The 15,013-nt window shown below is 47.1% G+C and overlaps 1 protein-coding gene across 1 annotated transcript in view; it reads right to left on the bottom strand.

Moving 5' to 3' along the window:
* The window catches only part of DOCK11 (dedicator of cytokinesis 11), a gene marked incomplete at its 5' end in the record, with an annotated part of 63,753 nt that overhangs the window by 30,639 nt on the left and 18,101 nt on the right, over positions 1-15,013 (bottom strand). The window contains 14 exons of the mRNA XM_010295688.1: positions 3,407-3,518; positions 3,874-3,957; positions 4,427-4,573; positions 4,959-5,030; positions 5,605-5,730; positions 5,808-5,877; positions 8,069-8,187; positions 9,654-9,743; positions 10,948-11,034; positions 11,508-11,629; positions 12,308-12,431; positions 12,834-12,926; positions 13,091-13,156; positions 13,259-13,443. Coding sequence (XP_010293990.1) covers positions 3,407-3,518; positions 3,874-3,957; positions 4,427-4,573; positions 4,959-5,030; positions 5,605-5,730; positions 5,808-5,877; positions 8,069-8,187; positions 9,654-9,743; positions 10,948-11,034; positions 11,508-11,629; positions 12,308-12,431; positions 12,834-12,926; positions 13,091-13,156; positions 13,259-13,443 — 1,497 coding nt within the window. The remainder of the gene's footprint in view (positions 1-3,406; positions 3,519-3,873; positions 3,958-4,426; positions 4,574-4,958; positions 5,031-5,604; positions 5,731-5,807; positions 5,878-8,068; positions 8,188-9,653; positions 9,744-10,947; positions 11,035-11,507; positions 11,630-12,307; positions 12,432-12,833; positions 12,927-13,090; positions 13,157-13,258; positions 13,444-15,013) is intronic.

The raw sequence follows: 15,013 nt of genomic DNA, 5'->3' as shown, positions 1-15,013 counted from the left end.
GAGAAAGATGTAAGAGTCATGTAAACCAAAACAGTCTGCGCGTACAGTTCATCACTCTCTCCTACACTGCACTGATCTTTTAATAAAGCCTGAACTGACTACAGCTTTCTCCACTACTGAGTTAGGTCATACCAAAGAAATCGGCATCTTCCAGTTCAAGCTAATCACTAATTTTAGCCCTCACCATTTCAGCAGCAGCAAAATGAAGGATTTCTGCAGTGTGATGCTTTGCAAAGCTTAGCGCTCCGAAGAGTAATTTGTAAAGTCAGAGATGGATGAAATGGGGAAAGACTGCATGACTTACTGACTGGGGCTTACCCTGTAAACTACCCAGGCAGCGGAGGTGCCAACCTCCACCAAGCAGCTGTGAGGGTGGTAATGGGCAGTGGAGGTGGTGTGTTTACCACGGTCGCCCAAGCCTAGCAGTGCCGTCTCTGCAGCTTGTTCCACGTCCTCTGTGAAATCTGCCTTCCTTCTCCCCAGGCCAGAGAGCAAAGGCCAATACTCCTGCTGGAATGAGGGATGCAAACAAGGACATGGTGCCAAGTGACTGCTACTGCATCCTCCAGCAGTTTACACAGCTGGGCTTTCCAGCCCTGTTGCAAGGACCGGTGAGCCAGAACAGGGCATCATGTTCCTTTGATGTGTCTGGATAACGCAGCGGAGAAGCATCAGAGACGCAGATTTCAGTGCAGGGTGCATGTGCACTCGGGCTGCTCCAAACGACCTTGCCCTGACACTGTTATCTCTGTCAGGCAACCCGTACGCCTAATCAGAGCCGCAACAGGCACCGTTTGACTGTTGCATTTTGGCACTAAGCCTCCCGGAGGGATAACCCCAAAGCTGTGTGTTCTTCCCCCAAAGGGTACAAATGTTTTCTGCTCAGCTCAGACTTTTTTTTTTTTTAAAAACCCCACAGCTATGAGAGTTTTTCTGTGGTAAGGCAGGGTGCATACACACAGCTTTGAAAATCCCAGCCAAAGGGTTCCAACAGCTTCGTGGCTGCAAAAGATATTTTTAAGTTCGTTGATTCATAAGTAGCATTTACTGGTTTGTGAAAGTCTGATTCAGAGGAAAGAGAAAGCACTCTGGAGCGTTATCTAGCTTTCATTGTTAGTCATGTTAGCAAATGCCTAAGTGTCACACATCATGGTTATTTCATTAGTTGGATGCAAGCTAATTGATTGGAAGCTGCGTGTTTAATTTGACATTAGAAGATTCAGTGATCCCAGTTGGACCTACCTACTGAAGTGAACCGTTCCACAGCAAATGAAAAAAAATCTAATTCATGTGCAAAAAGAAAAGGGACAAATAAAAAGACAGCAAAAATAAACAGGAATAAGTAACGCTCTAAATCTTGGAGGAACAGGACAGTAAGTCATGTTTTAATATTATTTTTAAGGCTGTTGCTTAACTCCCAGCTTCCGTCAGTCTCTTGGGTTCTTTGCTATGACAAGATTGCAAAAGCGATTCTGTGGTGCTGGTCGTGAGGACAGGCCCGGGGCCTTGCTCTGGCTGATGAAACACACATGGCCCCCAGGCGAGGCAGCAGGGACGCAGACCAGCAACCAGCCGTATTAGTTCAGACGTTGCAGAGAAACTGCTCCAAGATGCAACGCTCCAACGCAACAGGATGTGGTCACAGGGATGTGCTCTGCCCGCAGGCCCGTCTGCACCAGCTTCTGCTGCAGAGGGCCTCTTTACCCCCCCACCCGGGGCTATTCCTTCTTCTCCCAGAAACAGAGTAGTAGGGGCCGGGCACATCCCCTCTCTTCATTCAAATAAACCGATAAAGAGGTGAGGCATGCCAGCAGGGTATCTCCTTGGTGATGTGCACATCATACCTCCCCACCTCTGAGCCTGCTGTCCCCTGTAATCATGGGTCTACCCATAAAAACAGACAAGTTTGCAATGGAGATGCATCTCTACATACCTCTACCATGGCAGGCAGAGGAGAGGCACCACTGCAAAGGCAGTTCTGCTACCCTGAGGATAAGCTGCTCTACTGACAAGAGATGTGTTTGAATCACAGTTGCTACCGCTATTTTAAAATACATATCTTAAAAATAAAACCTCAGCTGGTAGGTCCTAGTCATGATAAAACAGAGGAGCTGCTCTTACAGCTTTTCACTTTAACCATGGCAAATGCAAAGGTGAATGTTACCCAAGAAAAGCATCCTTGTGTTATCATGCCACTAATAAGCAATGGGAAGGCACTCTGCTTTGGCCTTTCTCAGCCATTTCTAGCAGTTCACTTTGTTAAACTATGCCAGGCAAGTAGCCAGACTAATGTAAGTGTAAGATTAGTGGCTGGTCCAGAAAGCTCCGAGTGGTCAGAAACATAACAAAATACGGGAAACCTGACACTTTCTGCTGCTTTGGCCACCTGGATGTAAAGGGAATAATTTTGGGATTTGTATGGCTGCACCCTGAGGCACAAGTAAAGATCCCCTTGCCTGCACCAGAATAAATCCACCGGGCTTTCACATGGGGGAAACCCAAACCTCACTCTCCTCTCCGGTACTTATCTTGCCAGGCTATTAGCACCCAAATGTGGCAATCTTTTCTGTATTTATCTAGCAGAGATGAGAAAGCAGGACCCAGAGAGAATGAGGCTATGTCTATAGCAATCTTAGGAGGCTGGCGAGGCACGCCGCTGGGCTCAGCGCTGTGTGTCCGCACTGCCATCGGTAGCACAGCTGCAGCCGTCCACACTGAAACAGTGCCTCAGCTCAGCCCCTTGCAAAGCCCCTTGCAAAGCCCATCTGCCCTGTGGTGAGCAGCATCAGGACCAAAGGGGACATGGTGTGACAGATACGTGGTAGTGCCACAGGACGGATGCCCTTGGTATATGCTAAGGATTGGCACGGGCTCAAGTTCGCCGCCGGCTGCCTTCAGCCCAGGTTTGAGCATAAGCTTCAATGCACTGTGCACCACTATGCTCCTGTTCAAAATGAAAGCAGGAGATAGCCTAGAAGGTGATTACCTTCTTGTGGCCACCAAGAGAGCTGGCAGTGGAGCAGTGAATTCAATCTGTTCTCTTGTACCTCCACTCTCTACGGCACTGATCGATGAAACACTCTAGTTCTCAGGGGATGCTGACACTCGTGGGAACAAAGGATTACACTTGCACAATTTGTGCATTTACTGAAATAGGGGCAGCATCTTTCAGATATTGTTCATCCCTGCAAACTTAAATATAGGAAATACGGAAAGGCTTGATTGCATACCATTCTAGAGCAAAATGATGTAAACCTGCCAGAACAGCATCTTCTCCTGAGATTAATGTAAATCAGACTAACCAGAACATAAATTTCCTTGACATCAAACCAAATTCCAGCTGGTCTGAAGCCATCAAGACTAATAAATTATGGCGCTCTAGCCAGTCTCTTGAAAAAGGACCTACCTTGAACTCGTTGCAGCTTGGGTTTGGAAAAGGTCATTGGTAAGTTCAAAGGAATGTAGTGCTCATGATTGCAAATAGTTTGAAGAAATTCAAACTTGTATTCAACCAGCAGCTGAGGAAAAAAACAACAAACACAAACTGTGGTTACAGTTTGACTCATTTGCTTCTAGTTCAAGGATTGGGGAATCTAAATAGCATTTGGTGAAACTCAGTAACAATTGGCAAATTTTCGTGTCGTTTCCCCTAAGTGTCACTGCATGCAACTGTCACTTGGGACTTCTTTACCGTTTTCATCCAGATTATTAACCAACCTCTCAGCCCAGACAAAGAGGTCTCTGCCTCCAGAAGACTCTGCAGGAACAGTGTCTAAAAGGCCTCCAAGAGTGGCATAAAATAGTCACTACAGAGCTCTGACTGATGTAGATATATACAACTGCAAACCACCTTTCAAGAAATATATGGCTTACCTTAGGGTCTTTTGGGCTGAATCCAGAAATGTAATCGTTTATCAAGTTAAAAACAAATCCTCGGTCCATAAAGGTCAAACAACGCTGGGAAAAAAACCAGCAACATGTGACCAATCATTAAAAATAAAAGAATCATCCTAAATCATCTCCATACTACCGTTCTGCCAACAGCCAGATTTGATCCTCTGGGCTGCTGCTGACTTTCCAAAATGTCCTTGATCCTATTTCTCTGAAATTATTTGGATGACCTCACTCAAGTCTCCAGTGGACAACAGAAATATTTACAATGAGAGCACACATATTTCATCTCAGGTTTTGAACAGTTGCTAGGCATGACTGAAAGACCTAGATAACATATAGAGTATCATATCTCTTGGAAAGAGAAAGTTTCTTTCCTAGGAAAGCTAATCCCCTCCAGAGTTTTCATCATCGAAAAAACCAAAGAGATGATAAAGCACACAAACATTTGTTTGCTTGCTGCTTATTTCTGATTGCTTGTTGTGCTTTTTTTTTTTTTCTGATAAAAGCCTGGGGAAGGAAAGAAACTGCTGACCTTCAGGAAGTTAGCCAAGCTAAAGTTGACATTCCTGGACTCTTCAGGGATTTCGTTATAGCGAATGGTCACATGAGGAATGATGGCAAGCAGCAACGAATGCAGGGCGTGCTGGTAGGACTCGGGGAACCGCTGGCCTCTGGGCAGCTGAAACCAAAGGCACATTCTACACTCAATGCTGCAAGCCAGCAGCACAGGAGAACCGAGCACAGGCACAAGTTCCCTTTAGCATTTGTTTATGTTGTTTCCTAATAAAGAATTGGCATAAAGAAAGCACTGGCTGAAACTGCAGTAGCTAGTAACAGTAAAGGAGGATGCATGAGCCATAAGGAGATCTGGAATTTTTAAATTATAATTGAGAATGAAAAGGGGAAGAAGAAAAAACTAAAGTAGAAAAAAAGGAAAGATCTGGCTAGCTGTTCAGCTTGTCAGGGTTTTTTTTAAATAGCCACATATTTTTTCCGAAAAACTTTCGGAGGAGAGTTTCTTTGTGGTGGCTCTGTAATGCAGCATTGAACAAATTTATTTTTACCTTGATTTTGTTTTCTTCCAGTAAGTACATTGCCATTGACTTCGCCAGTGCTTCAAAGAAAAACCACGAGTACTAGAATGAATAAAGAATACTATTATTTTTCTCAGCAGGACTGATCATGTTTGACTTTGTGGGGAAACAGCAGTGTGGGAGGGAGAGCTCACATTCAAAAGGCATTTTGTAAGCATGGCTGTGCTTGCACAGCTAGCTTGGCATGGGTGCCTTTGCTACCTGGAGGAGTCCTGCCAGTCTTGGGGTGGGAATAGCTCCATCCCCTCTTCACCCCAATGCACCCTGCAAGGAGCCAGCAGAATTTGGGGTGCACATACCCTGCAAAGGCTGAGAGAGGCAGAAACTCAGTCTGCCTCCCGTGAGCCACCCCTCCTGTGTGGCTCGAAGAAAATAGATAAAACTGGCAAAATGAAAAGCCCTTTGCTGTGTCGTGCCAGGAGCCCTAACACAGCCAGGTTCCCTGTAAGAATTCATCTCTGCTGTAAGAGGACAACCTCAAGGACAGGGATGTGAGGATCTGCCCTGGTAGCTTTGCTTCTGTGGTGGGTTTGGATGGGTGGAAGCGTTGCGTTTTATATCAGACCCTCTTTTCCTCCCCTCCACCCTTGGCAGCCAAGTACTGCCAATACTTCACCTTGAGTAGCTTATTGATGGCTAGAAAATCCGCTGACTGCTTCAAGATTGTGGCCATGGAAAGGACCAGGATTTCATGGGTCATCTTCGCCTGTGTGACACTGGGTTTCTCAGCTCGAAAGACGTACTGAGGCAAGAGAAACAGTATCAGCAGTGTGCCTGCTCCCAGCAGGGAGTTTTGCAGAGTGGTGTGCCATGACTGACCTTTATGAAGGAGCGCAAGTAGTGGTCTAGACCTTCTTCATGGCACTTGGACACGATGTGCAGAAGAACCCTGAGGAGAAATGTGGTTTTTGTTCAGCACGCAATGAGAGGGCAAGCTCCTCCAGATCATGAAAGCAGACCCATCTGTGTCCTATCCTGCTCAACCCCAAAAGCCTCACCGCTGGCATGGCCTGATTTGCAGAGAGTGAGTACTTGCAGGCTACCATCCCTCACATCTCCTGTGGCTGCACCATCCTTGCCACAGCACAGCCCCTCAACAGCCCTCAGAGCTGACGTGGCCAAAGCCTCTTCTCCATTTGGTGCTGGACCAGGTGCCTCTCAGACCAGCTGCCTTCAACGCTCAAGGTTCCCTGTGCAAGGAGCTGAGGTGGAGCATTTCTCTGCAGGGTACGTATCCTATCCTTTAGCCTCTGTGCATGCCAGATTAAAGACTGCAGCTACTTAAACTCATGTCGCAGTGAGCATTTGGCAACCCAACTCAGGTGTTAGATAAGTTGAAAACAAAAAAGTCAAATCTGCTCTGCACCCCATTCTCTTTGGCTGTATCTACGGACCTGCTGTATGGAGAGCCAGCCCATGTGCCCCTCCTGCACATGCTACAGATTCATCCACACTGTACAGCTTATCATGTCCTGAGTCTATCCTCACTGGGAGTCCTTTCCTAATTGTAATACAAGTGACAATTAACAACTATACTACTACATCAAGTCTGCAAAATGTAGACTCTCTCTGCGGAGAAGTGGGAAAAAAACTCGCCATGGTTGTTATACTGATACCTTCCTGCATCCCCTGAATTTATTAATTCTGGAAGGCTCTTTTTTACTGAATTTACATCATATGTATCCTCCCTTGCTCCTTGTAACATGCACTGGATTATTTTCAGGCTGTTGCCTTGCAGTTCACCGGGGACAGGCAGACCCTGGAGAACATGCCAGCCCTCTGGAAGCGCTCCAGGTGGCTGATGAAGGCAGCGAACGCCTGGTTTCCCCAGCCAACATCGGGAATTCACATTCCAGTCCCAGTCAGAGGGAACAACAGACTATTGCACATTGTCACATACTCCACAGGCCAAACCACAGGGAGGAGTTTACAAGCCATTTATCAGAAAAAGTGGGGTTTAAATTCCACTCTAAAGTCTAGATGAGAAAACAGAAGGCTACTGACAAACTGGAAAGCATCAGGCCAAGCTTTGAAAAAAAATCTCTGGAAGCAAAGGTGGGAGCTGGTCACCCAGCAAGTAGCCAGGGTCACTTGTTCCCCTGTTCTTGTCCTCTCTTGGTTCAAGCAGAGTGGGATTACAGAGCTCCACACAGGAGAGGTCCCCAAAACCTGCACCACATGGCACAGGACTGTGATTGCAATGGGCCCCACATCCCTGGGGGACCAGGGCTCAGGCTCCGACCTCCGGTTTCATGGGAGCAAGATGCTTTTGGTACACGGGTGCCTGGTACCTCCTGGAGGCAGAGGAAGATCTCCATGGAGTGGCATCCAGCATCCCCCTCTGCACTGCAGCACTTCACAGAGGAAGAACCCCGGGAGGAAGATGGATGTTTTAATGCATCCATCAGTTTAGGGGTGTCGTGGCCAGAGCTAGGCAGGAAAGGTTCTTTTGCACCTTTTGCTTCCTTAGGGCCCTGCACAAGCCTGCAGACAGCAGAAACCCTCTGCGGGGACCAGGCCCTAGCCGGTACTGCCCTCTTGGGTTCGCGAAACGAACCACCGCCGGCTTCTGGCAGTGCATTGGGAGCCAGCACGGAGGTGGCGGCTGCTTCTACAACACGACACGGCCAGCACCAGCGGGGTTTAGCAATACTTCCCACAGGGGACCGGTGTGCAGGGACGAGAGCTGGGCATCGCTCCCGCGGGGAAACCACATCTCCGCCTGCAGCCGGGATGTGCCCGGGCGCTCTGGAGCCTTTCGACGCCCCAATAACGTGGCTCCCAGAGCCACCCCTGCCAGCAAACCCTTTTTATTTTGAAAACCAAACCAGGAGTGGCCTTAAAATATCACATTTTTCCCCACGCAGGTCCCAGGACAAGGGCCCCACGCTGCCTCATGCCACCCCGACGTGCCTGGAGAAGACAGTGGCTGGTATTTCACAGCATGGGAGCGAGCAGCAGTGGACAGCCAATGCTGCCACTTAGCACCTTGTACTGGGAAACCGCACCCTGCTTTGCACTTTAGTGTGTGGCTTTGCGTTTGTAACTGAAGAAAACGAGATGGTTTACCAGACACTCACATGGTGCAGTTGACAGCTACTTCATCTTCCTGGGTCACATTTGTGAGGACTCTAAATAGTTGCATAAGAATTACAGGTAGAAACTGAATCATTACTTGGATCTCCATGGCGTGCAAACACTAAAACAAATGTTCAAAACATAGACACTTTTAGTTCAACATTTTGCAGATGTTAAATATTTATAGTCCACAGACATCTCTGTGGCAATAGGACAGGCATTAGCAAATGCTTCAGGGTGTGGGCTTCAGCCTGCCAGAGGACAGGGGAATTTGGAACCAGAGCAGCATTTACTGCCTGCCTTCCAGCTGACAGATCCCAGCTGCATGCCTTCGGGGAGCTACATGAATCACTCATGGCAGGTATTCATCCTCCACTCAGATGTGCCCCCAGGCAGCTATTACTTAATTAGAGGTCACATGCTACGATTTGACCCCAATAACCCACAATTTAAGGCTGAGGTTTTGCTCCCGATTCCTCTTGTCACTTGTGACAGTTTTTTGAAGCGACTAAGTCCCTTTTTCACAAACACCTTTGGAGCATGGAAACCTGATGCCCGATGACTTGCAGTGAGACTTTTCTCCAAAGACCATGGTTTACCATCAGAAATGGGATTTAAGTGACTTGGGGAAGGTCAAGATCATCTGGTGCATACACCCTCCACTCATCTCAAAGACCTCTTTTGCCTGAATCTCACGATATGAGTCTAGGAAAAACAGTGTGTTTCAATTTCAGTTTTCAAACCTGCAAAACTGATGAAAGGTTCTTAAATCTGTATCTAGTTATTTAAATTACTGATATTATTGAGGTATTGGTAGTAAGAAGCCCTCACTTGTGGCTAGCATGTAAATATCTCCCTGTCTGCAGGCTGCAGCAAGGTCGCCGAGGCTGGGCAGGTCTGGGACCTACCCAGCCCCCTGATGAAATGCTTATAACAAAGCAATGTTCTTTTTGTGCTTGACTTCAAAATCTGCCATTATTTCTATTTTTTTTTTTAATATTTGTACATTATCTGAAACACATGCAGTAACTTTTTGATGATAAATTCCCACCACTGGAAGTGGAGCTGTTGCTACGGCAGCACTCTCAAAAACAGGCAGTTGTGGAAAGAAACAAGGACAGTAAACAGCCCAGTAAATATATTCCCTGCAGAAGCCTTTGCTGGGCCTGCTCCAAGGCCCTTACTCATGCTGCAGCGATTGCCAAAAAGCTGGGTCAGGGTCACAGGTCATCTGTGGTCAAATTTGACTGACTGATAATCTCACAGATCTTTTTTCAGCCTGAAAAAAATTCTTGTTTTGAATGGATAATCCTGAAAACCAGGAATTGTGCTACAGTTTAAAGGTTTGGAGAAGCATGCAAACCGACTAGGAGGAGGGTTTGCCATGAGCACGGCAGATCGATGCTGACTCCTTGCTTTATCTGCTGTGAAAGGCAGTGGGAAGCAGCACACAGACAGCAGGCAGGTGTGCCAGTAAGCAAAGGGAAGGATATTGCACAGTGCACTGGTCCCAGTGCTGCAGCCAGTGCATGTTCCTACAGGGCAGGGGTCTGTACACAAACGAAGCCCACTGACAGGCACTGTTACCTTTAGGTATTTAACAAGCTCTCCTGGGACTCCCTTAGCTCCCGCCTGAACCAGCTGACAGTACTGGAAGAATTTGTGCAAGTGCATGTCCTGGAAGAGAGCAAAAGCAAGTTCAAAGCAGCAGCCTCAATATTCGTCAACCCCTACTCTGCAGCGTACAGCTGAAAATCTGCTGACATACCTGCGGCAGTAGGGCATGTCCCAAGCAAGGCCCATGTCACTACCAGTGGCACTCTTGGTCCCCAGCTGCCCTCTCCCTGGACTACAATACTGCTCCCTGCCTTTTCCGATGTACCCAGCCACTGCCCATCCCCTGGCTCCCAACTAATCTTGAGATCAAGCACAAAACTGACAGCAGTGTTAAAAAACTCCTGTGGTTGCACTACCCTGCAACCTGGAGAAGCGCAAGACCTCCTCTTTGAGCTGTGACTCTGAGACTGCCTCACCGTATGCCTCACCAACCTCCTACAGTCCATCGGAGGCAGACCCTCCTTCCCATTCCTCTCCCTCCTCCTCCAAGGTTAAATTTACTTACTGGGTTATTTAACCCTGAAAAGCACCTGGGAATGTAATTTGGTGGGGAGTGGAACTACTGTACTGCTCCCAGTGCTGTACAGGATCAGTAAGACCCTAAAACAGATTTAGATGGTGCTGAAAGCAAGTTGCTGTGAATGTAAATGCAGCTGATTACATCCAGCATGGGCCAACAAGCCCTGACAAGGGCATTTCCCCATGAGCAGTGCTGACAGGATGTACCCCAGAGCATGTGCTGGGGATCCTTCCTGCACATCACATGAAGCTTGGAGAAGTCCATCACTACCATAAGATGGTAGAACACACGAGGACTTGGTAAAACAGCCCGCACCGTTTTCAAAAGGATATGAAGACTCTTGTGACTCTTATTTTTGTGTGCCAGCTGTTGTTAGAAAACCTTTTTTTAAACTCAACAAACAATCTAATATTTGGGGGAACCTCCCATTTCCACCACTTGTCTCTTTTGCATCATCAAGCAGCTCATTTGCTTAAATGTTTCCTTGGTCCTGCCAGTTACAGTGCAATTGGCCAAGAAAGCATCAGCCCCTCCGTAGGCTCATTGACTCACACAATTGTCTCATCACATCCAGATGAAGAAGCAGATCCCTGCAAGTAATCCCAGATCTGCTGCCACAGAAGTATCTCAGTGCTGCTCAGGTACCTCTTTCCCATAGCACCTATGGCATAGCAGTAGTAGAGACGGCAATCGCTTCCTCTGCATTTGTGTTGACAGTCTTTAAGAACAAGGTGCTTGACTTACCTGGGTGTAAACAGTTGAGTCCAAATGGATTCTGATTTTAAACAGTGGCTTTGCTCCATCCACCCACTTCGTATCCACACTGGGCTGCTGTGAACAGACAACATTCAAGTACTTGGTTTCAGACTGCAGTGAGAAGGTGCAGACAGACACCTGGTCAGAAGGTATGGGTTGGGGTGGAAGAATGGATTCCTCTGCCCAGCACAAACACCAGTGACATGACTGCAGCCACGGCAGGGCAGAGGGGTCCCTGTGGGGACATGCACACAGAGCATGTGCCCACTTCTCCTGCTCTGTGTGGGAGCAGGAGAGTGGGCATCATCTGCAACAGCCCAGTCCAGCCTGCCACAAAAATATTCTCTGCAATCTATGTAACAATGGAAAGCAGAAGTAAAAGTCTCCTCTCTCCCATCCCTAAGAACATAAGCTTTGGGGGCTGCCCTGCAGTAGGGATCTTTCCAGCTGAGCAGAGCGCCAACAGAAGCCCAGAACTTACAGTGGTATTGAAACATCAGCTTTCCTCTTCCCTTCATGTTTAAGCCCATTTTAAACGGCCTTCCTACCCTTCGTGACTCTGCATCTCCGAGACCCAGGTAGCCAGGTGGAAGGTTGGATGAGACTGGCAAATGCCGCTCCAGGGTGACAATCCGTCCATCCTTCAGCAACGGGACCCAGGCATATCCCACTGCAGAGGGAACCAGTGGACCAGCGTTAGTGAACATGCAGCAATAAGTGTTTAGCTTGAGCGCCAGAAGGAGCTGTGTCTCACCCTGAGAAAATCTAGCTCACAGTTACGCAAGCGGCTTTAACAAGGCTGAGATTGACAATGTCAGCCTTGTTAAAAGTACGTTTTAGCCAGTGACTCAGTGAATGAAATTCAGACACAGGTCACCCAAGATCAGGAGTGGGCTGGAGGGGCAGAAATGATGTGTGAGTCTTGTGCATCATGATGAGGGTCCTTCAGTTGCCCGAGGACCAGCTGAATGGACAGGCATCCCAACCAGCGGGACCTGAGTGCACCCAATCTCTTACACATGCCTGGTGTGGGCAAGATCAGCCCCTGAGGCCCTGATCTCACATCAAGTTTTTGTTGATGACTTGACTGACAGTAGGCCCATTCATACAAGCCAAGTCAAGAACATGCAGAAATAGCTGTCAGATTGCAGCAAAAATTTAAGCTTTAGTATACACTAAAAACATTGTGTTTTATTCCAGTTTAGACCTATGATTTGTATTAGATTGCTTTCAAAAAAGAAAATTCAGATAGGCTAGTATTTTAATGAAATATTTTTTTCATGTCCCTACATTCATTTTATCTTCAACTGTTACACTCCAACAGAAGTAATTTAAGCAGTGAACATACCTTGAGTTTCAACGGTGTCCTGTTTTTTCGATGTTGCCTTTGTATTAATTTCACAGCTGACATGATAGAAGGTGAAAAGCAAATGATGCTTTTGATGGAGGTGAATTGGAAGCTCAATTTTAATCTAAAATGATATCATGATAGATAAGACTGTATTTTTAATTGTGGAGTAATATTTTAAGTTCTATTTTATTTCACAAATGCTATGTTGTATGCAGTTACACAAGACACATTCTTACCCACCTTAAGTAACTCCTGGCTAACATTTTCATCACATTTGCACATTACTTATTAATGGGGGTGTGTGATTGGAGTGCACAAAGCGTGACAGTAAAGACAGCAGAAAACAAACAGGCATTAAAAATTGACAAAGTCTCTGGCTTTGCTGACCCCTTCTTCTGAGGCAAAGGGCTGATGATTATTTTTACCCGTATTTTACCCAGCCCTGGAAAATAGATATCCTGAAAGGCCCCTTGGCTTTGTGGCATCCAGAAAAATCTGTTATTTCCCACCATTTCATTTTTACCTCGTCATAAAACTCCGGACTCTGGTTGTGATGCAGCACAGCAGCATATGCATTTGTGGTCAGGAGATGGCCTCCAGGTTTGCCATATATACACTGGAAACACAAATGAGCTGGATTCAGGGTTGCTGCCACCCTAGGCTAGCCAGCTAAATTAAAACAGCATGGAAACTCAATGCTTTCTTACTGTCCTGCTCAGCCTGGCTGGCATACAGTACACAGCAGTGAGCCCCAGGTCCCTAGAAATAACAGATACCCACCTTTAACGGCCTGCCATCAGCTTCATCTGAATCCCTGAACTCCACACAGACAGCAATATTCCTTGCCTGAAATGGGGGAGAACAGGAGGATGAGCCGTTGCCACAGGTCAGCAGCATCACCCCAGACCACGCTGAGTCTGGCTGCAGCCTGCTCTCCAGGTTGCTCACCTTTGCAAACACCTTCTGGTTCTCATACTTCAAATGCAAGGGGTAGACGTAGAGGTGGTTTTTGTAGACAGTGAATGGATAACAGTATTTTGCAACTTCTGGGACAAGCTCCTCCACTTCAACTGCAATGTCCTCACAGCTCTTCTCAAAAGGCTTTATAGGAATATAAGAGGCTGTGACACAATCTAGAAGAGAAGGAAAGCTTGGCTAAGCACACAACCCACAAGCATGGGAAGTGTAGCCCATGTGAAAGGAAATTTGTGGGTCTAAAACTCTGCCATTGCTCTAAAGCATCCAGTTCTCTTCACATCAGAGGGCTGTGTTTTGATCAGGCAGCAGGACTTGGACCACTCCCATTGAAATGATTAAGCGAAAATTCTCTCCTTGATCATGCAACATCTGTGGTCCCCCACCGCATTAGCAATACTGAGAAAAGATGGGTGGGTGCACAGTCACCATGGGGCTCTGCTCTTCTTGCCAGTGGGGACTGCAGAAATGGCACTTTCCTGTAGCTCTGGGCAAGGTCAAAGGTCTCGTGAACTATCCATCATTGGGCAGAGATGGCTGTTCTGCCCAAGGCCTGCACCTTGAGGCTTCCAGGAATTTGAGCCATTAAGTTACTGTTTTATAAATCATGCCAACATCACCTGACTGAAGCAGACAGGCTATTGAGATGATGACTTGAGACTGACATCTCAAAGAGCATCAGTCCCACTGCGTCAGTCCTTTTCCACTCTCTGCTTCAGAAAGATGTTTGATGGTTATGTTGCCTCCAAATACCTGTGCACCAGCCCCACCTAATTGACCGACACTCACATCCACCATGAGGGAGACTTCATCTGAATGGTGGCCTTTCAAAAAACAGAAAAAAATAAGTCCATTAGAAAAGCTTTTTAGACAGGAGACCTGACTACAGAACTGGTGACAGGAGCTGCCAAAGACCCATGCAGTGACACTGAACACATCACGAGTCCTTTCTTTGCCTCAGTTTCTTTGTGGCTGGAAAATTGCCTGGTGGAAAATGACCTGGAGGTGTTGGTCGACAGCTGGCTGAATATGAGCCAGCAGTGTGCCCAGGTGGCCAAGAAGGCCAACAGCATCCTGGCCTGCATCAGAAATAGTGTGGCCAGCAGGGCTAGGAAAATGATTGTCCCCCTGTACTTGGCACTGGTGAGGCTGCACTACTGTGTTCAGTTTTGGGCCCCTCACCACAAGAAAGACATTGAGTTGCTGGAGTGTATCCAAAGATGGGCAGTGAAGCTGGTGAAGGGTCTAGAGCACAAGTCTTAGGAGGAGCAGCTGGGGTTGCTTAGCCTGCAGAAGAGGACGCTGAGGGGAGACCTCATCCCTCTCTACAACTACCTGAAAGGAGGTTGTAGCGAGGTGGGTGTTGGTCTCTTCTCCCATGTAACTAGTGATAGGACGAGAGGAAATGGCCTCAAGTTGCACCAGGGGAAGTTTAGACTGGATGTCAGGAAAATTTCTTCACCAAAAGGGTTGTCAAGCATTGCAACAGGCTGCCCAGGGAAGTGGTTGAGTCACCATCCCTGGAGGTATTTAAAAGACGTGCAGATGTGGTGCTTAGGGATATAGTTTAGTGTGGAATTGGCAGTGCTAGGCTAATGGTTGGACTTGATCTTAAAGGTCTTTTCCAACCTAAATGATTCTATGATTCTAAATGCAAAATGAAGAATCACATTGACCATGTTTGTGAAGCCCTCTGGTGTTATGGATCAAAAATGTGATACGAGATTG

Source organism: Phaethon lepturus, unplaced genomic scaffold (genome assembly GCF_000687285.1).
Source record: "Phaethon lepturus isolate BGI_N335 unplaced genomic scaffold, ASM68728v1 scaffold1971, whole genome shotgun sequence".
Taxonomy (NCBI): domain Eukaryota; kingdom Metazoa; phylum Chordata; class Aves; order Phaethontiformes; family Phaethontidae; genus Phaethon; species Phaethon lepturus.
Note: the sequence above shows the minus strand (reverse complement) of the source record. Positions and strands in the feature narration are given on the sequence as shown.